Here is a 26,260-nt window from a genome sequence, read left to right on the forward strand (position 1 = left end):
ACAATAATTATCACATATCCCATTAATTTAATGGAAATACTAAATAACTTTAATATAAAGTGTCATTTTGAATAGTGAAGTTCGTTTTCAAAAATTACGAGTTATTTTTTGTCAGTCAATTTGTTAAATCTCGGATACTTTTAGTAGAGTGTTAGTTTTATCATTCCATAACAATTGCCAAAATAGTTACTTGATTAATTTGTTAGACACACGGATCTACCTCTATTTTGAAATTTATTGTATTTTCATTCATTTTGTTCATTACAAAATTAAGTCAGTTCCTGAAAAATAAATTATATTCAGGAGATTTAAAGATGTAAAATGGCAATTTTTAGGCAACTAATAACTAGGTATGGAAAGTCAAACCTTAAAAAACCTAAAAATATTTCGAATCAAAATGGCCATATCATTATTTGGGTCTTTTCTCTTATCAAGGCCATTCTGCGAGGGCAGTGGCCAAGGGGGTCTCATGTACGAATAAAAATGCTATTGGCCGAACCAGGGGACGTCACCTGTAACTTTGAGAAGGCTAGCATTTTCCGAACCAGGTGACGTCACCTGTAACTTTGAGAAGGCTAGCATTTTCCGAACCAGGTGACGTCACGTACTACAGTAGAAGGCTGATTAAAAGACCTAGAATAAGACGACGCATAAACCAAAACCCCCTTTTCGAGGTAACCTGTTCTAGTCTAAATTTTACAAACCTTGGGCAGTGGCGGCGATAAGAAAACATTTCTGTGTGGGCACGGGCCATTATTTTGTTATCCAAAAATTCATATACTTAAAACTTAACAAGAAAATGTACAGCTCTAAATTTATATTACTATATATATATTTTTAAAAGTGTGCTTTCTTATCCGTCAATAAATGCATTGATAACCAAAGTTAAAGTTTAACTGCACCCAAAAATTAAATTTTATATTTTATTAGATTATGTATAGTTGTCAACACTGTCAAAATTTCATATTAAAATATTAATTATTTTATAAGTTATTCCAAATAGATAATGTGAATTTTAGCAGACAAACTTCCGCTTTCAATTGACCGAAAACACGAAATCTTGAATGTATGACGTAGAAGAAGCCAAACAAAATACATTTTACTCAAACCGCCAAATTGCCTAGATCATGATTACGTATGGCAACGTTTGGCTACACCCTAGAAATTATAAAGCCAAATTTCCAGGACAAGTTATGTCGCGTTATACGATGAAAACATATAACATTAAGAAATAGATTACCTCATCTGTATGAAAGAAAATTTCTACTAAGAATAATTATTTCACGGTTAGCGCTGCTGTAGTCTAAATGAGTACATTAGCGACACGAATTAAATCTTATTGACATTCAAGCCCGCCAAAATAACTAGTATCTGTTCTGTGACCTCAGTGATGCTATAAATTAAGTCATGCGCACTTTCAACAAGTAGAGATCGGCGTAACAGATAAATTAACTGGCATTAATCATAAAAATTGCGGTTAACCGTTTATCCATGGATAGAAACGATTTAATATGGGAAAAAGCCACAAATAACTGATTATTTGTTGGATAATTTTAGTTTATGGATATTATCCAAATAAACGGTTAATTTTTATCCAAACGGCGACCTCTATCAACAAGACGGCCCAGGCCGTAATATTAGTTCCACATCGGTGTATTCGGGTGGGCAAACCCATACACCCTTAGTAGACACAGGTAGGCAAACTAATACAAAAGCTGTTGAGGCTACGTGATTTCTTATCGTTTGATATATAAATGGCCACTTTAACGACCTCGAAATGGATGTCAACATGAACATGGACGTCTCTGTCAATGGCCGGCGACTCGGGTCGTCGTGAACAGAATGACGATAATGCAATGAAATTAATGTTGGGAATTATAAATTTTTTAAATAAATAATAAAACTTTGAAGAAACGACAAAACAATTGTTTTAAATTTTGAAATGTTAGTAACTAAACCTAAATAAGGAAAGCGAAACAGAATTTAAAAGTAAATCAATTACAAATATCACGCCCAAAATAGAAAAAGGGGGGCGTCAGTGCGATGATTTCGTTGCAATTTTTAGGGCGTATTACAATTTTCGTGGCGTACGATATCGTACCATTTGGTGACTCTCCCTTTACGGAAGTTGGTCGGAGGGGGCGGAAATTAACGGCACTGCGCGCTCGTCAAAGAGTTCTATCGAATGAGACCAACTTGTTTTTTCGGTCACTCTCCCTTTAAGGGGGTAGGTCGGAGGGGGCTTTCCACGACAAACAACAAACACTTAACGACATTCCGTCCATAGCAATAGTGTCACTTCGAATATATATTCGATGTGAAACTAACAAGGGGCCCGGCAGTCCCAAATAATAGTTTCACACGAGCCAAGCTTTACGAAAACAACGAATAGTAGTATAAACTGATTAAAGTATATAGGATAATTTTATTAAGCGAAGGAAGTGTCCCCCGTATGCATATAGTCCTCCTTAACCCGTAACGGAAACATGAACAAATAAAATAAAACGGTCGAGAAAAACCGCTCGAAATATTTTTGTGGGAAATATGGGTAACAAAAAATTACCCAAAGTGGTTGGGCTAAAGGGATACAAATCAAACAGAAGCGATTTCACCACGTTTAGAGATGCAATTACGAAAACCCATGCCGCCCCCTCCCCTCCCTTCACACCTGGGGGCTCTGGCAAAGTGATAGTTCCCAAATTCCACAGAATGGCTGAGCTCCAAAGAGTCGCCAACAATAGAAAGGAGCGCTCGGTGGGAGAGCCGCCATATCTTACCCTTCCGCACCCGAATGGAAGCGAGAGGCAAGCGCTGTTGCGGAAACCGTGTGCGAACGAAAACGCCAGAGACGGAAACCCCAGAAGTTCGCCGAATCGTGATTGCCCGGCTTACTAGGTTGTTGTTCGTCGAACGCGCGTGCATTTTAGGGACGAAAATCTGGTGTAACTATAGGATAATGTGGTTAGCTTTCTACGGCCTTTCCCTCTCTGGTTTAAAAACGCTAGCGTAGGAGGATTCTACCGTGGCGTAAGAAAACGACGAGTTTGCGAAAGGCGGCGGCGGCGGGGACTGTAGCGGCTACGGGAGTTTTACTCTAGCCTATACTAAGCTCGTGTAAAACTAAAAACGGAATTAATTTCTATAGAAAGTGATATAAGGAGATGCGCCTAGAAAATAGGAGACAGTGCAGGTAGACTTTAAGTCGTTATCAGTAGCGGCGCTAAGGGTGGGCTGAAGTGGGCTTTAGCCCCCCTGCATTTCTGAGAGGGGCCACATATTTATATTAAAAGGGCCACATATTCATAATTAAGAGGCCACATATTTTAATTTATTAATTTTCATTATCTCTAGAAATTGGTTTTATTGCCAAAAAAGGTTTTTCTGGAAAAAAATCTTTCAAAATCCATTTGTTTACTCAAAAAGGTAGTAGACCATAAACAGATAGATTCGGGAGGAAGGTAGCGGAAATTGAGAGAAAGTTGAAAAGAAAGGGGCTTATGGGAATTTAGGGAAATATCCCAGGCATGCACGTGTGACGTGTCCCCTCCAGGTCGGATACAAGGCCAGTAGGGGGTCCAGAAAACGCGAAGAGAGCCGGAACAATAAATCGACGGTGCTCTTCTCGCTTCCTTGAAAATTTTGGGTTTTTTCGATTCCACCACTTTTGCGAAATATAGTCGATCCAAGGTTTTAGCTAAGGGCCACAAAATTCTTAGGGGCCACAAAATAATTAGCCCACCTGTGAAAAAACCTTAGCGCCGCTACTGGTCGTTATCTTTCGAAAAATATCTGTGTACATGGCTAGATCATTAAGATTTTGTTGGCCACATACCTTACAAAGATATCTTAGGTAAAATAGGGTACACGACGTGGCGATTTTCTGTTTGGACGAATCTATCGAAATCAATTTTACGGTTATATCCTTTTAATGCTACTCGCATCTGCAATTTCAAAATAACTTCTGTAAAAAGACTGAATTCGGACCCAAATAAAGGCAGTGATAATATAAATTTTTCCCTGGTTGCTACTTTTCCACAATTTTTTTTCTGTGGGGGCTCTGCACTCGTTTGCTTTTCCCTGTGAGGGCTCGAGCCCCAGAGCCCCCACGGATTCGCCGTCACTGTGCGAGGGGCGCTGAAGCTCATATTTCGGCGTCTCTGATTGGCTATTTAAATTTAGAAATCTGCTGTGTTGATTTTTCTGAAATCAAAAAAACTGAGAAACAAGATTGGCTCACAATTCACAGTGGGTTTGGATCGAAGCCTAGTTCATTCTGTTGCCGGTATTTGTTTATCCCACTCTCATTAATGTTTTCTTTATCTTCTTATATCAACTACCTAAAAGTTAGAGTTTTCTTAACACTTGTTGGCTTGGGCTAAGAAGTACTTCATTGGGTCGAATTAATCAATGTAATTTTTGGACGAATTGAAAGCCAAAAAATATAAACTCCCAACTTTCGATCTGTGAAAAATATTCTTTTCGATATAAAGTAATATAGAATACACCATTCTTCATATTCCATACTATATGGCTGAACTGAAGGGGCAAATCCGAAGAGTGTTTTTTTAATTTCCGATTTACTACATAGATGGCGGCATATGAAAGTTTGATTTCATTGGTCTAAAATATGCGGGGGAAATGTTATCAGTTAGGCTATTAGGTGTTGTGCTTTTGGCTCTTTCTAAGGTATTTCGTCGATTTTAATTACAATTATCTCAATTTAAATTACGGACACATCTCGATAAGGCACGTTTTAACCTATTTATATACTGGGAAGTAATTTTAAGTACGGAATTAGTTTTTTTTTAGTGTAATTCTGAATTGCTTCTAAGCCTTTGCTATGGGCAGTCGGTACTGTTGTGTTTTAGAATGTAATCAGAAGGGACCAACGGATGGTTTTGGAAACAAAGTAAGACGATTAGCTTGAATTTGCTTATGTAACGTTGCTAATAAGAGTTTGTTTATTCGTAGATAACATATCATAAAGTTCCATCTCAAGAACCTTTACGGAAAAAGTGGATCCAAAAGATCAGACGGCGTGATTACCTCTACAACTCTGTAGCTTGCATATATGTTTGCTCTTCACATTTTAAGAATGAAGATTTCCTAGCTAGCGTTGGGAACAAGAGGACAAGACTCAAAAATGGTGCTATACCTTCTAAATTTAAATGGGAACCGTCTGAAAATTTAGGTCCATCACAAACGACTGTCTCACCAGAAATTCCGGAACCTGAAACTGTTACTAGTGTATCTGAAAAAGCTGCGGATATCAATATGAATGAAAATGCCAGTTCTACTGCAGTACGACATCAACCTTTATCTAATGAAGAACCTACTTTTTCAATAGAAGTTTTGGAGAGAGAGAAGAGTGAAGTGGAGAAACAAAATTCGATTTACAAAAGCTTAATAGTAAAATTGACTCAAAGTCTTAAAAATAATAGAGCTGCTTTCGACGAAGAAAAATCTAAAAGCAAACATTTAATCGATGGGATTCGAATTAAATTGGCGCTTCAAGAAGAAAAGAATAAAGTTTTAACCCGCAATCTAGAAAATTCAAAACTCTTCTGAATGAAGAAATGGCCAAGTCTAACTGGCTGGAAGGACAATTGAAAAAAAGAATAATAAGCTTTGATGCCATAAAAGACAGTGATGAAGATATATGTTTTTATACTGGTCTTCCTAATTATGAAAAGCTAATGAGCTTGTTTGAATTTTTAAATCCAGGACCAAATGGAGAAAACATTGTTTGGTGGAGAGGGCAGCGAACAAAAGTAGATTCTACATCCCCAGCCGGAAGACCGCGAGCACTCTCTGTTATGGACCAATTTTTGGTCATACTGATGCGACTAAGACTTGGGCTGTTTGTGAAGGACCTTGCTTTTCGTTTTGACGTGTCTGAAAGTGTAATAAGCGCTACATGTATTTCTTGGATCAACTACATGTACCTACAGTTAGGGCAAATGGACATTTGGTCTACAAGAGAACAAATTGACGAATCTATGCCAGAGATATTTAGAGAAAAATATCCAAGTACTCGGTGCACCATAGACGCTACCGAGATTAAATGTGAGGTTTCGAAGTCCCTAGTATTACAAACCGCAACCTATTCCAATTATAAGTCTACTAATACCTGGAAAGGTTTAATTGGAATTAATCCAAGAGGCTATGTTACATTTGTTTCTGCGCTCTTTACTGGCAATATATCGGACAAATGTCTAACAGCCAAAAGTGGTTTTTATGGCATGCAGTTTGATCCACAAGATAGTGTCATGGCTGATAAAGGATTTTTAATAGAAGAAGAACTTAGAAAATTAAATGTAACCCTGAACATTCCACCATTCTTGAAAGAAAAAAACCAATACAGCAAAGAAGAAATAAAGGAAACCCAAAATATTGCACGACTTCGCATTCACGTTGAAAGACGTATAAATAGAATAAAAAGATTCCACATTCTAGACCGACCGATTTCCATTTCATTAGCTCCTGTAATAAACCAACTTTGGACTGTAGTGGTTTTGTTAACCAATTTCCAAAAGCCTTTGGTAAATTTTGAATCTACTGCTCCCGCTAATGAGCTGGAAGATATTGAACCACCTCTGGATCATTTCGAAGAAATTGTACAGTGCGAAGATAGTGACGAGAGTGACCTCGAAGAATTTTGTTCATAAAAATGACCAAATTTTAACTAATAATATATCTTTTAGTTAATCATTTATTTTAACCGAATTCCTAAAACCATATTGACACTTCCAACTTTTGATTTTTTTTATAAAATAGTGAACTTAATCGCTTTAAAAGTAAAACCACGTATCTTTTTAAGATTTGTGTGGTTTTGGTTTTAAAACGACTATTTATTTTTGACTAGATATCTTTGCGTATCACAATTTTTTTATTACTATTTTTCATTGCGTAACATTCAGAGAATGCAAGTAAAATAAAATATCTTTGTGTAAGTTAATTTCCATTGAATCCCTAACTTCATCTCGACACTTCCAACTTTTGATTTACTTAGAAAATAGTGAACTTAGTTTCTTTTGGACAAGGATTTGTTGAGTATTAATTCAGGTAGTAATATCACAATTTTTTTCATAATTTTTCATTGATTAACATTGGGAGCAAGCGAGTAAAATGAAATATCTTTTAGTTGCTCATTAGCATAAAATTGTTTTACCTGATTTGCTAAATTAATTTAAAACCTCAAATTTATTTTGACACTTATAAAATACTTAACTTAATTTCTTTTTGACTAGAAATCGTTGAGTATTAATTCAGGTAGTAATATCACAATTTTATCACTATTTTTCGTTGACTAACATTGGGAGCATGTGGGTAAAATAGAATTCGTCTAATTTAACGACCATAGCTTTCCATTTATCACTGTCAAAACGAATCCGTTGTATAATTAGCCCTTTCTCAAAAAATACCACAAAATCGCACCAATCATACCCGGAAAGACCTAATTGCCCCATTATTTGTTTTGCGTAACGATGTGAGTCTTTCAGTGAAGGACTCCCATCAACAAGTTTCACGTGGAACTTTGGCTGTGTTAAAGCAAATGATGGCAACTCGTCTTTCATTTCATATTCACATTTCAATTCAAGCAATCCTATGGGTGGATCTTCTCTTGGGTCGTACACTACACCATCGGGAGAGGTGCCAAGCCATGGTTTTTTTGGATTTATTATGAGGCCGGTTTGAGACACTTCAATTTTGTGGCCTAATTCGTGCATTTGTGCGATGTATGCTTTCCAGGCTGTTGATTCCATTTTTTTCCCATATTGGATAGCTCTTAGATATCCAATGTCAGAAGGAAAAACTATGCTATTTACGCTTTTTTTTGTCCAAGGCCCACGTTTATTGCAGCAAATCAAACCAAACGAAGATGAACATAGCCTCTCTTTCCTCATTTGTTTCCAAACGTCATTGTCCGCCTGCATGATAGTTCTCCGTTCTGCTTTGGCACAGTTTTCTATAGACAAATCAATTTCCTGGAAATATAAACGAAAGTTAGGCAAGTTCTACAGCAAATAATAGCAGGTACGTTCAGTAACTAGCAAACGTAAAGTCAATGGAAGTGCTAGAAATTGTTTAACATCTTTCAACGCTCAACACTGTTGGCAATGTTTTCTAGTTATTGAACGTACACAGTATTTTAATACTTCAAATAACGAATATTCCTTCAATGGCAAAGGGAAAAAAACAGCACTTGCTTCAGCTGATCCGAAAGCGTCATTAAATGCAGGAATTTTTGGTTGTATCAGGATTTCATTACGTGAACTCATAAATTGTGGGGAGAAAACCGATAAGTTATGAATAACTTCCATTCCCGAAGATATATCTGCCAATTTGTAGGAAATTGGAGAGCCTTGCGAAGCATTTCCTAGTTTAGTAGGTTCCCAAGTTGTAAATTTATATGGAATACTTTCCATAAATTGAAATCTTGGTTTAAGTTTTGCGATGATGCCTTCTAGCTCTTCTTTGCTTCTTATATGCTTTCGAGGCTCATACATTTTGCAGTTCATTTCCTTTGAACTACCGTTTTCCTTAGGCGACTGATAGTTGATGTCTATAGCTTTTAAAGGAGTAATTTTCTCACCCCGCTTCCGATTCCATTTTTGGGGCATTTCCGTACAAGAAACGGGTGAATTTCCATTTTCAACGTTGTTCTCTCGTTGTTGACATTTTTTCAAATGCAGAAGTAATCTTAACATAGCCATTAGGTGATTGCACGTTCCCTGTGTGCCATACGGACATTCGCAATAGGAGTCTATTATTATTCCTCCTATTAGATGCATGGCTGCCAAAACCGTATATGGATGTTCTCTTGTTTTTTGGCTCCTAAAGCACTTCCCTTTTAGGTAGATGACTAGGTTTTTCCTGAAACGATAATTTTCGTATTAGTAAAAGTACAGTAAATACCAAAAGGTACTTTTAATGCAAGGCTTACCTATCTGTAAGCGACGAAATGTTTTTCCTTTCCACATATTCTTCGACGAATAGCTTATAGCTTTTTTTAAAGTGATCATCCGTATCATTTTTAGATCGATAATAAGTAACAATATCTTTTTCCGTAAAAATTGGAACATTTGTAATTGAAGGAACATAACCGATAATAGGAAAAATTATACCTCCTTGTCCTACGACCGCCATTTTAATAAAAACTATAATTTATTTCTGTCCTCCAATTGGTTTAAAAATATATGAATAGCCGCGCCATCTATTGACCAAATTTAAAACAAAATCTCACTCTTCAAAAAAAGCCCCTTGCATTCCGTCTTTAAGACATATATAAGAAGATAGGTGTATTGAAATAAAATTTATTAAATCGTGAAAATAATTTGGAAAATGTTTGGAACTTTGTCGTATTCTGGAATTTTTCCAGCCCTATTTCCAATGACACGCTCGAGAAATTAGTGAAATTTAAAATTCAGTATAGCCTTATAACGGCGTTTCTTTGATTATATTCCGTCCTTTCTTAACCTTTTGATCAGGTCGGCGGTTTTCTCGGCGATCATGATCACGGGGGCGTTCGTGTTGCCGGACGTGATGACGGGCATTATCGAGGCGTCCACCACTCGCAACTTCTTCACTCCTCGAACTCTGCACTCGAAAGATAAAATTTAAGATTTATATCAATGATAATTAGAAATTACAGGACCTGTTCAAATGTACCTGAGTTCGGTATCCACAACCGCCATTGGATCCGTTTGGGCTCCCATTTTACACGTGCCCACAGGATGGTACACGGTGAAGGTCAGAGAGCGCACCAGGCACTCGATGTAAGGGTCGCTCCACATCTGGAACTGGTCGCATCCGGGCAGAGGAATCTCGAATGGCTTCGCTCCGATCCTCTCGAACGGAGCCGTTTTCGTCATTTTTAACGTCATTTTCACGGCTGCGTCGAGAGCCAGTTTAAAAATTAGAATTTGATAAGTTGGCTGAAGTATACTTAAATACATTCAGAGTTCTGAGACATTTGCAACGTGCTATTAAAAACGTATTAATTAATTAAGACTAGCCTGTATACAGAGGTAAACCCGGAATGAAACTATTATTTAAATTGAAACTAACGCCATCTGTCGGGGAGTTGTTCAAAATGATTTTTCTACGCGATAATTAAGAATCTATCAACTAGTTTTTTAATTATGCACGAGCTAAATTAAAAGTTAACTGGAAATTTTCGGTAAATAGTAATGATTTCTTTCGCGAAATCATTACTAGATTTCACTGTACTATTGGGGAAATGGAGGGTTTTCGAGTGAGAGGAGCGTCAGTAGTAGATAATTTTAGCTGTACTCACATGTAGCTGCTACTTTCTCTGTAACTTGAATAGGTTCATGGTGGTCTACTCGAATTTTTAAGTTTGTTTTGTTGAACTTCATTCACTTGATGGTTTAGTTTCGTTATTGTTTTAAACATTTCATTTATTGTCTACTTATTCCTCAAACTAGATCGGATGAAAGCTGATTGGATTTACACTTATCATAGTAGCCGCGTTTTCAAGAGCAAATTCACCTAATTATTTTATTGCTTAATATAATAATGATATTTCAACGATGGAAAACGAGTAGGGCTTTGTAGTGGTTTTAGGTAATCGAGTCGGGTATCGAGTACGAAATTGTGTTCATTGTAAACGAGTACTTGAGTAAAGGGGAATTTTCTCTAATTCAGATAAAACCTCGAGTAATAATTTTTTACGTGTCGGGTACTTGATTAGGAGCTGGTTTAATTCGAGTCATTAGGAAAATTAATTTAAAATGAGTATAAACTAACTTTTAATGCTGAATAAATTCCTTTAAATTTATTGAACCACAGTTCCCACAACTTATAGTGACTAGTGGGATATAAAAGACTTGTGAACTAATCTACTAGCCTATTTATAGTAATTAATAGTAAAATAACAATACAATATACATTTTTTAATATTAATGTACCGTATTGCTTAGGAAGTTAAGATTCCTGAGTCCTAACGCGGGCTGACATCAGAACTCTTGAAGAGACATCAAAGTAACACTCCAAACCAAAACCAAGACATAATAATATTGTGTGGGGGAAAACCACGTTGATTATTGTCACCTCAACAAGTTACAAAAACCCTTCTTTAAACTTAAAGCAACTTAATCGGGTACCGACTATGCATTTTTTTTGGTACTCGATAGTCGACAATTATTTTTCAATTACTAAAAAAATGTTGAGTAATTGATGATGTTCAAGTACCTAATTCGCACAGCCCTAAAAACTTGTTTTCTATTTACGAATGAAACCAACACTGAAGCGCTTTTATAATATATATATATATATATATATATATATATATATATATATATAATTGCTAGCCTGCATGTTTTTAGGTGGTTCTATTCTCGAATGAAAAACAACGCCTCTAATCCTTTCTTTCTGTCCTAAGGCAGAAACACATTCCGGCACGATTTCCGGAAATCATGAAAATTGGAGCTATAGTAGCAGCTATATATTAGCTTTTAAGATTTTTGGTACCGTCATTGTAACTCACCGTCCACTGCGATGGCAACGTCCTGCGGATCCGAATAGTAGCGTGGGTCGATTTTGGGGTAGGCGTATGGGTCCTTGGAGCGCAGTCTGATGAATCCTCTGCTGCCCGGCCTCAGAGTACACGGGCACATCGAGAAGGTGTTCTTGTTGCTGTATGGAGCCAAGTACTTGTTCAACACCTGCATGAAAATGTTGCGTAATAAGCATACTTCTTCGGTGCATTTGGTTTGCTCAAGCGAAAAGCAAATTAGATTGAAAGGTCGTTGCATTTTAAAGTCTAAAAATAATTTTTTGGTAATTACACATTTCGTTGGCTAAATTTTTAAAATTCGACGATTGGGCTGCACAATGTTAAGTCTTCGGGAACGTTTTGAGTGTTTGAATTAAGGCTTCAAAAGTCGCATGATGACTTAGGCCTAAGGTGGTGCCTTGGGTATTATCCTAGCTGATTATTTATTTATTTATTTAATATTTCATTTTCGTAAAAAATACATTGTTATATAAAATCAAATCAGTGTGTGTGAAATATTGGCCATATTTTCGACGGCGATATAATTATTTAGATGGAAAGTCTGTGGTGGGTTTTAAAAAAATGGCTAGAAATACCTGCAAAGATGTAATATGTCTGGCCCTCACCAAGACCGAAAATAAGGTTAAGTTAGGATTCCCAAGAATAGAGATAATTGCTAATCCCACAAACTTGGTCGAATAGTCTTTGTGAAATTTTTGGCCGGCTTTGCTCCGATTTCATAGAACGAGCTAATCGAGCAGGGATGGCCAACTCGCAGCCCGCCTTGTTTCAAATCATGAAAATTTTAAATACATTATTATTTGTATTTGCGGCCACCGTTTAACTTTTAGACATTTTGAATTCTGATTTTCAAATGTAGTGCGCATTTTGTAATGTTCTCATTCCCCACGAGAAAACAGCAGCATCGTAGCCTTTAATTTTCCAGCTTGATTATTTATAAAAATCCTTATTCCTCAACCTGTTTGGTAAATTTTTATCGCGTCCTCTGCTTTTATGTGTGCCACTATGCTACCACTTGTACCAAGAATCTTAGGGGACTCACTGTTCATGCTTTAAAAAGCACGCGTTAATTCTGTGAATAGGAAAATCACGAATATATTTAGTTAAATGTTGACAAACTTGTAGCATGGAACTAATAACTTAGGGACCTTTACCCTCGCCATCTCGTGGGAAAAATGTCTATAACCGGAAATATTTTTATTTCGTTGGAGCAAACATACCCTCGTGCTAGTCACATGGCGGCGCGTTTTGTTATCTTCGCCATGGTCTTGCAATTTTCGCGGGCAACGGTTTCTTAGTAAGTTAAGTTTACCAATTAATTTGTAGTTAGACTTTATTTTGAAGTAAATAAAATGTTTGCATTTTCATCACACACGTATGATCTAATATTTTCCGAGGGTAATTCTTTTAAAATAGGCCTAATAGACTAAGACCAAGATAATTTTAAATTGAAGACGTATTAAATTAATAACTTACCAATTTAATAATGGGACTAAAATCTATTAACTTAATAATAAGAGTGTGAATAAAAAATAATGCAAAAACAATTCCTCAAATTACTGGAGATCAAACCATAGAAAATTCAAATATTTACGGTACCATTATTTCGATGCGAAGCCTTCTTGCACGCTTGAGATCGGATAATAAAAAAAACATTTAGGGTAGGAGAGAAACGCTACATGTCGCAGAACTCCATTTCCGTTTGATCCAAAAATGGGGTAAAACGGGGAGTGACAATCCGTAAAATCAAAACAGTGGATCACGGCGCGTTTGTAAGACGTTGGTACTAAAGCGAAGGGTCCCTAAGCGGCGGCCCCTCAGCTAGTGGTGTGTTTCGAAGCACCCTTTTCCCCATATTCGAACCACCGCAGTAAGGCCGCCTAGCCCTTTTTGCCATGCTAGAATTACCGTGGCACCCTTTACCCCATAGTCGAGCCTCCCCCCCCCCTTTTTCGTTGGGGATAATTTCCATGGTACTCTTTTCCCCATAGTAGAACCACCCCAGTAAGGCCCTTCCTCCCCTTTTTCCCCATGTGATAACTACCCTGGTACCCCCTCCCCCCTTTTCCCATGTGATAATTACCTTGGTACTCCCTCCCCCTTTTCCCATGTGAAAATTACCGTGGTACCCCCTCCCCCTTTTCCCATGTGGTAACTACCATGGTATCCCCTCCACCCTTTTCCCCGTGTTATAATTACCGTGGTACCCCCTCCACCTTGGTCCCATGCGATAATTACCGTGGTACCCCCTCCCCCTTTTCCATGTGCATTAAGAAGAAGCGCTAGGGATACCTTAGGTGTGTACCTCCGTGTACCTTCGGCAACGCCACGTTAGTGTCGCGAATGAAAGTCAGAAAAAAATGCGACGAAAGGGGCTTAGAGTTTTATAATCTAGATAATTCAGTTTGTGATATTTAAAAAATATTGTTTCACTTTTACCAATAAAATCATAAAATGATCAAAATTAGCAGGAATATTACCAAAAAGGTCAGGGATATTGCCAGAAATTAATCAGGGGTAACCTGGATAAGTAAGGGATTTTAAATCCAAAAATTTTGTACGCACCCTATAGTGATAGTTGAACAGAATTTTTGAGGCGCTTCAAAGTGGCTGATGTACCTCGGTAATCCTACTGTTTTAAGCCTCACCTACCGTTTCAAAATATCGGAAACAGTGATTCCCTTTAGATTTTTGGTCCATAGTTACCTCCGCGGAACTGGCTTCTCTAATATAAGAGAAGTATTGCAGAAGGCAGTGTCCGCGGTATAGTACCGTGCGCCAAATGATTATTTTTCTTTGAAAGAACGCGGAATTTTCAGAAAAAAGGAAGATTATATATGAATATCGGACATCTCATGAAAAATGGACTGAATGGTTTTATTGTAATTTGGTAAGAGACGAATGGAAATTTGAAACTTGCTGCCCGAGACATATTTAGAATTTACAAATTTGCCCCTTGAGCTGAAATGGTTGCCCACCCCTGTTTTAGAGCGTATAAGAAATATTCTTCCTTATATATGAGCTAAGAAATTTTTGATTGAAGGTCGCCTCATGTTAAGTCTTCGTATTTTATACATGGTACCAGAAGTGTATAATATATTTTTAAGAGAAGTATACATCGCCTTTTCTAGCTAAAGTTTATTAGATATGTAACTTCCCAGGCTTCCCCTGATTTTTCAACATGTGGTTTAGAAGAAAACATAGTTTTGGGCGAAATTAATCATGAAGCGAGTCTCTTATACTATTACACTGATAATTTTAATGTTTTACATGACTAGTAATAATTCCGTGGTTTTGGCGTTAAATTCGCGCCTAATGAAAACTGCGTCGAGCCTGTGAAGGTTTACGTTTCTCATTTCTGACGCAGATGTATGCTTCTCTCGAAAGATAATCATCTGATGTTATTCGAATGTCATTCTGGTTCAACTCACCTTTTGATCTATGGCCAAGAATTTGTTCAAGACTTCTGGAAAGGTCGCTGCTGAACAGGGCAGGATATGATACTCTACATCTGGCCAGTCGTCGCTGTGGTTAGCGTACTTGGTCTTGATGAATCCCGTAATTTCCACACCGCCTAGAAGTCCCAAAGGACCTGACCCAAAGAGAAATAGGTTTTTCAAGGATTGCACATGTCGTTTATCGTTATTAGAATATACCCGAGCCGTTGTAGAAGAAATTTTCGACTGTGTCAAAATCGTCCAGCATATCAGACGCCAATGCGTATCCATTTTCCTCGACGGTGAAATCGAGAGTAATACTTATATGATCTTGAAGGTTTTCTCCAACGCCAGGCGAGTCCACAAGAACTTTTATCTGGTGTTGAAAAATAATATTTTTTATTTTATTTGTTGTTACTGAAAATGAAATTTAAATTTTCTATGGCTATTCCTCATATAGCCATGGCCATTTATGACAGTACAAATCCAACGTTTGTCTAATTTATTCTGACTCTTACAACTAACCAAAATAAGAAGATAATTATTTACGTCGTGTCTCTGTAGATGCTCTTTGGGGCCAATGCCCGACAGCATGAGCAGCTGAGGCGAGTTGATGGATCCCGCCGAGAGGAGGACTTCGCGCCGGGCTCGGACGGTCCGGTTTCGGCCGCCGTGGTCGAACTGCACAGCGAAGGCTTCCTTCTTGTCGTTGAACAGGATTTTGGTGGTGAAGGCTTTGATGACGACATCCACGTTGAGCCTGTTGCTGGCCGGTTGCATAAAAGCTACCGCTGTGCTGCACCGGAAACCGTTGCGGATTGTTCCTTGAACTCTATTGAAACCTGAAATAAAAGAACCCACTTGTAAATTTGTTCTTATTATTTCTGGATTTACACTATAGCCACGATTTTCAAGGCATTTGAGAAGGTTTAGTTATAATTTTTAGGGTTTTGGTTAACAGGAGAAGGGTTCTGTGATAATTTTAATCTTAGATTTAGTTTTAGTTCAGGTTCCATAACTTTTGACCGACACCAGGACCCCGTCCTGTAGTATTTCGTCTGACAGCCAAGATCTAAGAAAGACTATAAAGCCGTTGCCGTCAAAATGGAAGATTATGCGTTTATTTGATGTTTTTTAGAACCGTCAAGATTTGGCTAAAGTTCGAAAAATTGAAAAGATTATATTTTTTATATTATTACTTTTATATAGTTTCCGCGGGAGTTTTGAATAATTATCCTTTTTTCTAAGCGTTATTAAAAGGTAAAAAACCCGCCTTATCATAATGGTTTCTTTACTTTTTATTTTCCTAAAGGAAGTCAATGGCTCGGCGGTGAACTATCTGCATTGTAACGATGCGGCCCGAGTTAAATTCCTGAACACGATCAAATAAATTAAAATACTCAGATATTTAATTAAATACAATATTAATATAATTTATTAATATTTAATTAAATATAATATTAATATAATTTATAAATATTTAATTAAATATAAGATTAATATAATTTAATAATATTTAATTAAATATAAGATTAATATAATTTATAAATATTTAATTAAATATCGGATTAATATAACTTATAAATATTAAAAATGATGTAGAATAAATTATAGTACCTAACGTTATAACTTTGTAAATGACATTCGCCAAACCTATTTTTTAGAAAAACACCGTAACTTAACAAGCGTTGGTGGCTGAGTAATTAGAGTAAATCTCTTGCACGAGGCAGACCCGGGTTCGATTCCCGGCGGGCGCCAATAAATCGCAAATTGATACCAAGACGAATACCGTGAACAATTGGTGGAAACCCTGCCATTGGACGATGAGAGGTTGCATAACACTCAGCATTCGGTTCGTCCCAAAGTCATTAAGAAGAAGTTGGAGAGAAAACGCCCATACAAACACAACAGACTCAACATCTACAAGCATCATAACACAAACACAACAAATTCAACACCCACAACCGTCATAACACGACCTCAACATTCACAACCTACACATAAACATTACAATAACGAAATATCCAATTAAAACTGTCGCGACTAAGCGTTGACTAAAAAAGACCAACGAAACCAAACCCAACCGCAAATCAATCCATTAACGCTCACCGTCACACGGTGGTTTTGCCAACCCTTCGAGAACCCTTTGCCCCGAAAAATGCAGGCCTGACAGACAGACACGGTTATTGTATAACCCCTCCGAGGGGACTTTGTAAAAAGGAACGAACCCAATTGATGAACCGCATTAAACATCTTAATCAGTCGAGAAAACGTGTAAAATAAATTACGAAGTAATGACGACCCAGTTAAATACCAGACTAACATATATGTAAGAGCACGATGTATACAACTCGATAATTTCTTCATAAATAAACTATTACGCTTGAAATTTAATACTCTAAACACACAATAGATAAAAATAAACGACTGAAAAAATGAAATAAATTACCAAAAACTAACTAACTAATCATCTTATATAATGACTGCGCTAAAACAAGATTTGACCTTTAAATTTTCATACGTAAAAAATGTTGACTTCATAAACTATTAATATACTCTTCCGCTTAAGCTGAGCTTATAATTTTCTTTTCATCGTTACATCTATCGGTGGCTCTGTGGTAGAACACTCGCCTGTCATGCAGGAGGGCGCGGGTTTAAATCCCGCCCGATGCGAACGCAAATTGTTACTAAGACGAATACCGTAAACAATTGGTGGAAACCCTGCCATTTCGACGTTGAGACGTTTATCGTAACCCTCAGCAATCGGTCCGTCCCAAAAGTCAATAAGAAGTTGAAGAGAAAACACCCATTCATACGAAACGCATACACAACAAACTCATCACCCACAACCGCCATAACACAAACTCAACATTCCTACACTACACATAAAAATTACAAAAAACAAACTTTCCAATAAAATTGAGTTGAAACCGTCGCGACGTTGAGCGTTAACAAAAAAAAACAACCGCAAAGTCATCCGTTAACGCTCACAGTCACACGGTGGTTTTGCCTCCCTTTAAACTACAAACACAGTATTTGACTTCACCCCGGTAACGCGTTCGCGACACACAGACAAACAGACAGACACGGCGATTTTAAAACCCCTCCTAGAGTACATAGTCCCCTCGGAGAGGTAAAAATATCCTTTTGTTTAAAAAACTAACCATTTAAGTCGTTTCTGACATTTACGTGCAAGAAAACCATTGCCTCCTATGATGAGCTTGTTTTTTATCCCCTATTATCCGTGAAAAATTTGATTTTTTAATGAAAATAAGTTTACTGTACCTTTTAGATAACGCTCTACAACTTTCTCATACTACTCGTGTAGTTTTTGAGAAAGATGCCCAGTCAGAGTAATTCCGGACACCTTGTATATCACTACACTATTTAAAAAAGTCCTAATTCAAGGAATTTTACCAGTTTGGTTAATTCCATTTTGGTCTTCAACTGGATATCCCATAATTTTGGCGGCTTCCAGAACAGCGTCGCCGACTTTGGAGCTAAAGTGTGGTCGAGCCACAGTCAGGGGTCCGCCAGTGGCGTGATAATCTTGCAAAACGATATTTCAAATTACTCCTGGTTTAAAAAGTTAATTACTAGATCTTGGATCCAGCCGAAACTACAATGCTGCCAGAATTAAGTAATACTTCATAGTCGAGGAGATTACCAGTTCTCATTTGGCTACCTGATCGCCAAACTCAAACAAGTTTATATAACAGCATTTTTAGGAAAAGGAGAAAATACATTAATTAAAGTAATGATCCAGTAATTACAGAAATAATCCAATAATTAGAGTAATGATCCAGTAATTATAGTAATGATCCAGTAATTTTAGTTAATATTTCGTAATTAGAGTTTAGATCCAGTTTTTACAGTAATGATCCGGTAGTTATAGTAATGTTTCCGTTATTACAGTTATGTTTCCGTAATTACAGTAATGTTTCCGTAATAATAGTAATGAAACGTCAATGACAGTAAATATTCCGAAATTACCGTAATGATCCAGTAATTGCTGTAATGCTCTTTTTATTGTAAGAAATCAAGTTATGATTTAAGTCTAATGTTAAAATACCAGACCATTCCTCTCAGGTGATCAATTACAACGATAATTGATCTACTGCGATTTCAAGATGATGACCGACTAATTATGGGTTGACTATTATACTAGTTTTGATTTAATGAGACAACAATGCGAAATTAAAAATTAAAAACCGCAATTGTTTTCACGTTTCGTTTTAAGTCGAATATATCCTAAGTTAAACTTCAGATTATAGTTTTGGTATATAACGTTGCTTTAAATATGCTAACAAGTAATTTTAACGAATAAACCAATGTTATACCTTCTCTCCAAAATGGAATTTTTTTCGCTATCTGGTGTTTTTTTATCACCTTCGATCTCACTAATTGTAAAGGCGGTGTCGGCACTTATACATAAAAATATACTAAATTGAAAAAGTCAACTTGGTGTAGAATACATTTAAATAAAGGTATTAAAAACCAAGTGGACCTTTTTCCTTTTAATATATATCACTTATTGTTTCCCTTTAATTATTGGATCGATTTAAAAAAATACTCACTTACTTTACTCCCCAAGGTTAAGGGTAAGCAACTTAGAGAAGTCTTTACAAGGTAATGGGGAAAGAAATATTTATTAACCGACTTTCGGAATGGACCTATTAGTGAATCGGTATATCGTTTGTATTCGCTTAAGAGTTTAACGTATCCATTAAGGGTTTCGAAACCAACATGTATGTTTTGGGAATCCAAAAGCCAATATTATTATAATTGGTTTATAATTTACTGTCTGCCATATCCTGAATGTTCTTGTTATCTTCCGACTTCAAGAAGTAAGGGAAGACGTCTTCCCATCCCCATCCGTCGCAGCCGAGACTCTCCCAGTGGTCGTAATCGCGTCGGTTTCCTCTCAGGTAGACCATGAAGTTCAGGTTCGACGAACCTCCCAGAACCTTCCCCCGAGGCCAGTAACTTCTCTGAAATTAGTTACTTCACATCAATATAAATTGATTGATACTTAGAAAAACGTTTTAAGATAAGATAATCAGCTAGGCTAATACCCAAGGCACCACCTTAGGCCTAAGTCATCATGCGACTTTTGAAGCCCTTAATTCAGGTGGCCGGGTTACAATTCGTAGGAGGGTGGTGGCAAGCCCTGCATGCCACGAGATCGAGCCAACAGCTCCCTACACTAGCTCTTAATAAGATTTCGCTTCCAAATTAGTGTCTTTTTAATGCGAAACTAAAGGACCAAGCCACCTAGATTAATGACTTTAAAAGTCGCTTGATGACTTAGGCCTAAGGTGGTGCCTTGGGTATTACCCTAGACGATTATTATTTATTTATTTAACTCCATAGTTGCTTCCTGTCTAAAAGGCTGCAAATTTTGGCCAAAATGCATTTATTGGCTCTTTGAGACGCGAATTTAAAACATTTTGGACATCATCCTGGATTCTACAAAGGAAGGCATTCACGACAACCATTTTCCAATATGGCGTCGTAAGCTCATCCTCTAGAACTACCTGTGTGCCAATTGTCATCTTGATGGTCAAATGTAAGTGGTCAAACCTTAAGTACCTTGGCTACGGGTAGATAAGCACCGCTTTAGAATGCACGGTGAACAAATTTAACTTCGTTAATACGTCTTTCCTTATTTTCAATGCAATAATGTAGAATAAGACTATTTTGTTTTATTTTACTAAAAAGTTGTCATTAAATTTTTCTGAATTTAGACTTTGATCAAATTCTTCAAAATTGTAAAACATTTCCAGCAAATTACGTCAAATTAAAATTAATTCGATCCTATTAGAATTCTTCACTCGCTTCGCCAATAAGTTTTGCTATTTTATCTATTTCCATGATTCCCGGTATCTAATCTCCACCTACACGAAGAAGAAGCATGCAGGGTGTCATCCTGTATAATCGGGAAAGTGAGGAAAGGAGTACACCGCGAAAGGCGCAAAAAGAAGCACGAGACGAGCCCGTCATTTAAAAGGAAATCCACGAAACTCATCAGCGGAAATTTTGGAAAATACTAATTTGAATAGTTTGAGAAAGGTAGGACAAAGCGAAGGCACGCTCATTATAAAAAGGTTCATACATTAGCTTATCTTTGTGATAAAGACAGTGCTTTTTGTATCAGATTTAATCTAGGAGATTAAACAACTCTTTAAAGCAAAATGTACGTAACTTGCGCTACGTAGTTTTTCCTTTTAGTTGACGAACAGGTACAGTGCAAATATTATCTGTTAACTTTAATCTGTTATTGACAGTAAATTAGGCGTGAAAAACCTTTCCCTGCAATCCTTGGCAAGCGTACTTCTGCGGTTCGGTCCAATAGCCCCAGTCCACCGAAGACTGCCCCAACTCTACTGCCATCATCGGAATATCGTTGAAGATGTTGGATTGTCCTCCTGCTTCGAGAACCAGGATACTTATTTTGGTGTCTTCCGACAGTCGATATGCCAAGGTAGAACCCGCTGAACCCGCCCCTACTGCGAAAGAGAGAAAACTTAGAGTGAAGAGGAAAAAGACACTTCAATAAAATTTGAGGTGGCAGAGAAGATCTGTTAGCGCCTTCGGCTCGCCTAAGCAGGACATAAACTATGTATTTGTACCCGGACATTCCGTCTGAGCAGTACGGCGGTCTACGAGGAAATAGACTCTTGAATAAAACTTGAGGTGGCAGAGCAGATTCGCACATTAAAGTTTTATGATTAATTGTGGTTTAATGTTAAGACCCTCAAATTATAACCTTTCGCTTTAAATTTTTTTTAACTCCTAGTTGAGAATAATATTTAAGAAATCATATGATTTGAAAAGACGAGATATTTCATGGTTGGTTTAAAAATATTTAATTATGATTGAACAAACCAGAATTTTTAGTAAGAATTGCGAAACGGCATAAATTAACTTTAATTAGCCTCGGAGATGCAATTACGCCTAGTCATTTGTAACAGTGTCGGATTAAATACAACCTTTGACCCTAGGCTTGGGCTTTAATAGGGCATCTATGACCTTAATCCCTTAAGCTTCGTCTCGGATCTCTCTACCTTTAGGCAAGCACCAGGGTCGTAGGATTGAGCGTACTCATTCTATTCGTTAATCCGCCACGGCTCTGTAAAAATTAAATACGGGGCCTACTTTTGACAAAAACATTTGCCTACATTTTTTAAAATCCTGGTGCCACCACTGGACAATGATAAACTCAGTCATTCAAGTCATTTTGTCTTGAAATTGTTTACAAGAGAATGAAAATAAACTTACTGATAACGTAGTCGTACTCTTGTTCAATGTCGTTCGTTGTTTGCACTCTGGGTCTTTTCACCGCTCCCAAATAATTAATTAAGAAAAAAGCCACCAAGAACGACAACCACTTAGGGTCCAACATTGATCTTATTTCCGCCATTGTCACTGGTAAAAGTGGCCAGCAGCTCATGTAAATAAGTGAGGTTATAATGACAGTTCTTTGTTTCTGAACATCAAAAAAAGGTTATGTCAATACAGAAATGGTTGATCGCATATTGTTCGAGACCCATTTAGAAAGCGGTAATATACCTCTCCAGAACCCAAAAAATGTTTAGATTCAAGGATATTCTTATTTTCATTTACGTACACACAATCCGCGATGTATGAAATTTATTTTTAATATTTAATTTAAATTCGAACAAATTTTCAATTATCTTACTAATGAATTTTTTCGTTAATGAGTTTTTCTCAACTCCCCGGTATATGAAATAAATCACCCCGTCGTTTAACTAACCCACTAAACTTTAACCGAGGGGGTAGCCAGTATCCACTTCGAAAACATTGTACACCATCCTCAAATCCGTGAAAACAATAAGCGTTTAGTTCGAGACCTTCGAGTGGTTTGGGGTTGACATTCGATACGTGAAAATAAAATTGAGAGAGGTAAAATATGAAGTCGAAGTGAAAGTGGTTCGGAGGGAACGTACGTGGATGGTCTTTGGATTATCCTTGTTCCTTATCTTACTAAAAATTGGTTTTATTGACGTGTTACCGACGCCAAAAAAGATTTATCTGAGCCACGGACCATTTCAATTTCCAAAATAAAAAGGTAATTTAATATATATTTAAATAATGTAGTTTCTTTATCATTTTAAATCAAAAAGTGTAGGGGAAAATGATATTTTATTCATATATTCAAATATTGAAATTCGCTAGGGTTGATTTTTTGAAAGAAAACTCGATTTTATTTAGTTTGAACTTGATTGTTAATGGTTAAATTTATTTTCTGACTCCGTGTTGCAGTAAGTGTTTTTTTAGAGGTAAACATTTATTCGGTGGAATTTTGTTTTATTGATTTTACTACCCGATTTCCTTAATTATAGTTATTTTTCCAATAAAGAAAAATTTTAAAACAAGTTCTTAATTTTGGTTAATTTTCCAATAAAGAAAAATTTTAAAACAAGTTCTTAATTTTGGTTAATTTTGGGAAAAATTATTTACCATAATACGTGTTATTTCAAAATAGAATTATTACAAAATTTATTTTCGTCCTTGCTCACTTACGCATGTTGAAAAATATTCAATAATTGTTAAAAAATCAAACCATTCATCCAAAAAGAAATAATTGTCTCGGCTACATCCAACATTATATTTCACCACAGATTTTTTTTACAATAACACCAAAATAAATTTCAATGCGAGGGAAGCAACACGTCGACCAAAATAGTGAACTCCGGATTCGTCGTTGGTTTCAATCACTAATCTCGGCCATTTCTTCGTATTTATTCGAAACTTACAACGATGTAATCAAAACTTATTCCACGATTTATTCGAATCTAATAGCAAAATAATCTAGACTAAGTTATAATTGATTCGAACCTAAAAGCCACGGAATCTAGACTTTATTATTTATTCGAACCTAATAGCAAGGGAATCTAGACTAATTAATTATTTATTCGAACCTAAAAGCCAGTGTATCTAGACTTATTTATTGTTGATTTGAACCTAAAAGCCAGGGAATCTAGACTACATTATTATTTATTCAAACGTAAAAGCCAGGGAATATAGACCAATTTATTATTTATTCGAACCTAAAAGAAAGGGAATCTAGAATAATTTATTATTTGTTCGAACGTTAAAGCCAGGGAATCTAGACTAATTTATTATTTATTCGAACGTTAAGGCCAGGGAATCGAGACTAATTTATTATTTATTCGAACGATAAAGCCAGAGAATCCAGACTAATTTATTATTTATTCAAACCTAAAAGCCAGTTGATCTAAACTAATTTATTATTAATTCGAACCAAATAGCAAGGAAATCCAGACTTATTTAATATTAATTCGAACCTTAAAGCCAGGGAATCTAGACTAATTTATTATTTATTCGAACCTAAAAGCAAGGGAATCTAGACTAATTTATTATTTATTCAAACGTAAAGGCCAGGGAATCCAGACTAATTTATTATTTATTTGACCCTAAAAGCTAGGGAATCTAGACTAATTTATTATTTATTCGAACCTAAAAGCCAGGGAATCTAGACTTATTTATTATTTATTTAGCATAGCAAGGAAATCTAGATTAATTTATTTTAGAATTTAATAAAAAATTCTAAAGAGTTTTTAAATGCTTTTTGATTGTATCTGCGTTTCCTCGTATTTAAAACTTATTCTATCGTTGTTTCGCTACTTCACCTACGAATACCGGAATTGTTTGTTAATTTCGTAAATTTCCATTCAACAATTTGAAAAATATTGCCCATCTATTATTTTTCGAATTAAAGGTCGCGAATGAAAAATGGTGTATATGGCTGGAAGCTTTCACACCATGCACGCAAGGTAAAGAATACTACAAAGTTAGGGAGTCAAAGAAGGGAGATGAGTAATTATCAAGTTCCTATGGCTTTGCGCAAAAAGGTACTTACGGCCGCAACGGAGGGCACTAAAAAGTGTAGCAGGTACAGCCCGAGTTGAAAGCGCACGCAGACAGTAAGCCTGTTCCGCACGACTGGCGGGGCAAACGTAAAGAACGTGCTCTACACCGAGAGCAGGAATCCGTCGTACTCAAGTGAGATCTATGAAGAACTGCGCTAGTGGGAGACGGCCGCACCCGAGGCTCGCGAATAAAGTGTCTTCCCTCCGCGTTCATTTGAGACGCATAATTGTTTGAGAGCTAGGAAATACCTTAGCTTTCAGAAAGAGACATTACTTCCTGTTTGCCAATCAGGCTTGGGTCCAAGCTGATGATATTGCCCTCCGGCAGGCGCCCTTTAGGTCAAAGAGCGTATAAAAAGGCGGGAAATCTACCATAGGAGCGCACAGTCACTTTTTAATTCCCGCGAAACGGTCTGCTATTTCATTGCCCGGAACTCCAATTTATGTGGGACTTCAGAAGTAATTGATTCAACAACAGCAGAGTTGATGAATTGACGAGACAATAATTTAGCAATAAAACTATTTAGATGACATGGTTTATGAGACCAGAACTATATAGTTATAATTAATGGAGCAAATGATAGAACCCAACTGATAATTAAAACGTGTTACAGGTTTATGTATACATAGTTATGGAAACACCAGACTATAAAAGATACACCATAGAAAAACCTTATGGGAAAAAAACGTCGTAACGTGGATGTATTTTTCTATATACATTAAAAAATCTTCTATCGTAATCTTAAAATTTCAATAGGGACACCAGTTGTAACCATCCCAGATGTCATGGATGATGGTGACCACTGGCTCCGTAGAGTGTGGGTGGAGCTGAGAGAGAGCACTTTTGGAATCCGAACAAATTTATTAAGTTCCCTAGAGACGTATGAGCGGGCCGTTTAGATGGCGAAAAGTTCGATCCTGTTTATGGGATATACTAACAAGGAGAGTACCCGAGGTGTTTATTGCCGATTTTGTTCAAAGTCGGGCGTAATGTAGACCTATATGAAATATGAAATTTTCCAAAAGGAGACGTTGCACTACCCATTCGATTTGCTACATTTTCGGTTGCCATGGCAAATCGAATGGGTAGTGCAACGTCTCCTTTTGGGAAATTTCATATCTCATATAGGCCTACATTACGGCCGACTTTGAACTAAATCGGCAATAAACACCTCGGGTACTCTCCTTGTAAGTACAGAAAACTCGTCACGCGAAAGCCACGCCAGCCACACCCGAATTCTGAGCCAACGAACCGTCAGTGTAGATAACGGTCGCGTCCTTTGCGAGGGGGTTCTAGAGTCAAGAAGACACGTGTCTTTGAAATGGTTGGTGGCTCCCTGAGATATTGAAGACCCAGCACAGGT

The 26,260-nt window shown here is 36.9% G+C and overlaps 2 protein-coding genes across 3 annotated transcripts; one reads left to right on the forward strand and one right to left on the reverse strand.

Moving 5' to 3' along the window:
* Positions 1-5,939: 5,939 nt before the first annotated feature.
* On the forward strand, positions 5,940-6,668 carry LOC149963257 (uncharacterized). Its single transcript, XM_090165643.1, has one exon. It carries the CDS (start codon positions 5,940-5,942, stop codon positions 6,666-6,668), a length of 729 nt encoding a protein of 242 aa, XP_090021769.1.
* Positions 6,669-9,310: 2,642 nt separating this feature from the next.
* On the reverse strand, positions 9,311-25,090 carry LOC149963258 (glucose dehydrogenase [FAD, quinone]-like). Of its 2 annotated transcripts, none has more exons than XM_090180450.1 (11): positions 24,887-25,090; positions 22,261-22,468; positions 21,286-21,488; positions 19,781-19,970; positions 18,397-18,528; positions 15,529-15,821; positions 15,199-15,355; positions 14,974-15,134; positions 11,513-11,690; positions 9,673-9,895; positions 9,311-9,600 (listed from the first exon to the last, which is right to left on the reverse strand). In XM_090180450.1, the coding sequence occupies exons 2-11, from the start codon at positions 22,430-22,432 to the stop codon at positions 9,459-9,461; spliced, it is 1,851 nt and encodes a 616-aa protein (XP_090036576.1). In that variant the 5' UTR covers positions 22,433-22,468; positions 24,887-25,090; the 3' UTR covers positions 9,311-9,458. The 2 variants fall into 2 exon arrangements, with proteins under 2 accessions (XP_090036576.1, XP_090036577.1); XM_090180451.1 differs by lacking the exon at positions 24,887-25,090 and adding an exon at positions 22,552-23,069.
* Between the last annotated feature and the right edge of the window lie 1,170 nt (positions 25,091-26,260).

The sequence above is a fragment of the Leiobunum rupestre genome, chromosome 1 (assembly GCF_980474605.1).
Source record: "Leiobunum rupestre chromosome 1, qqLeiRupe1.1.hap1, whole genome shotgun sequence".
Lineage (NCBI taxonomy): Eukaryota > Metazoa > Arthropoda > Arachnida > Opiliones > Sclerosomatidae > Leiobunum > Leiobunum rupestre.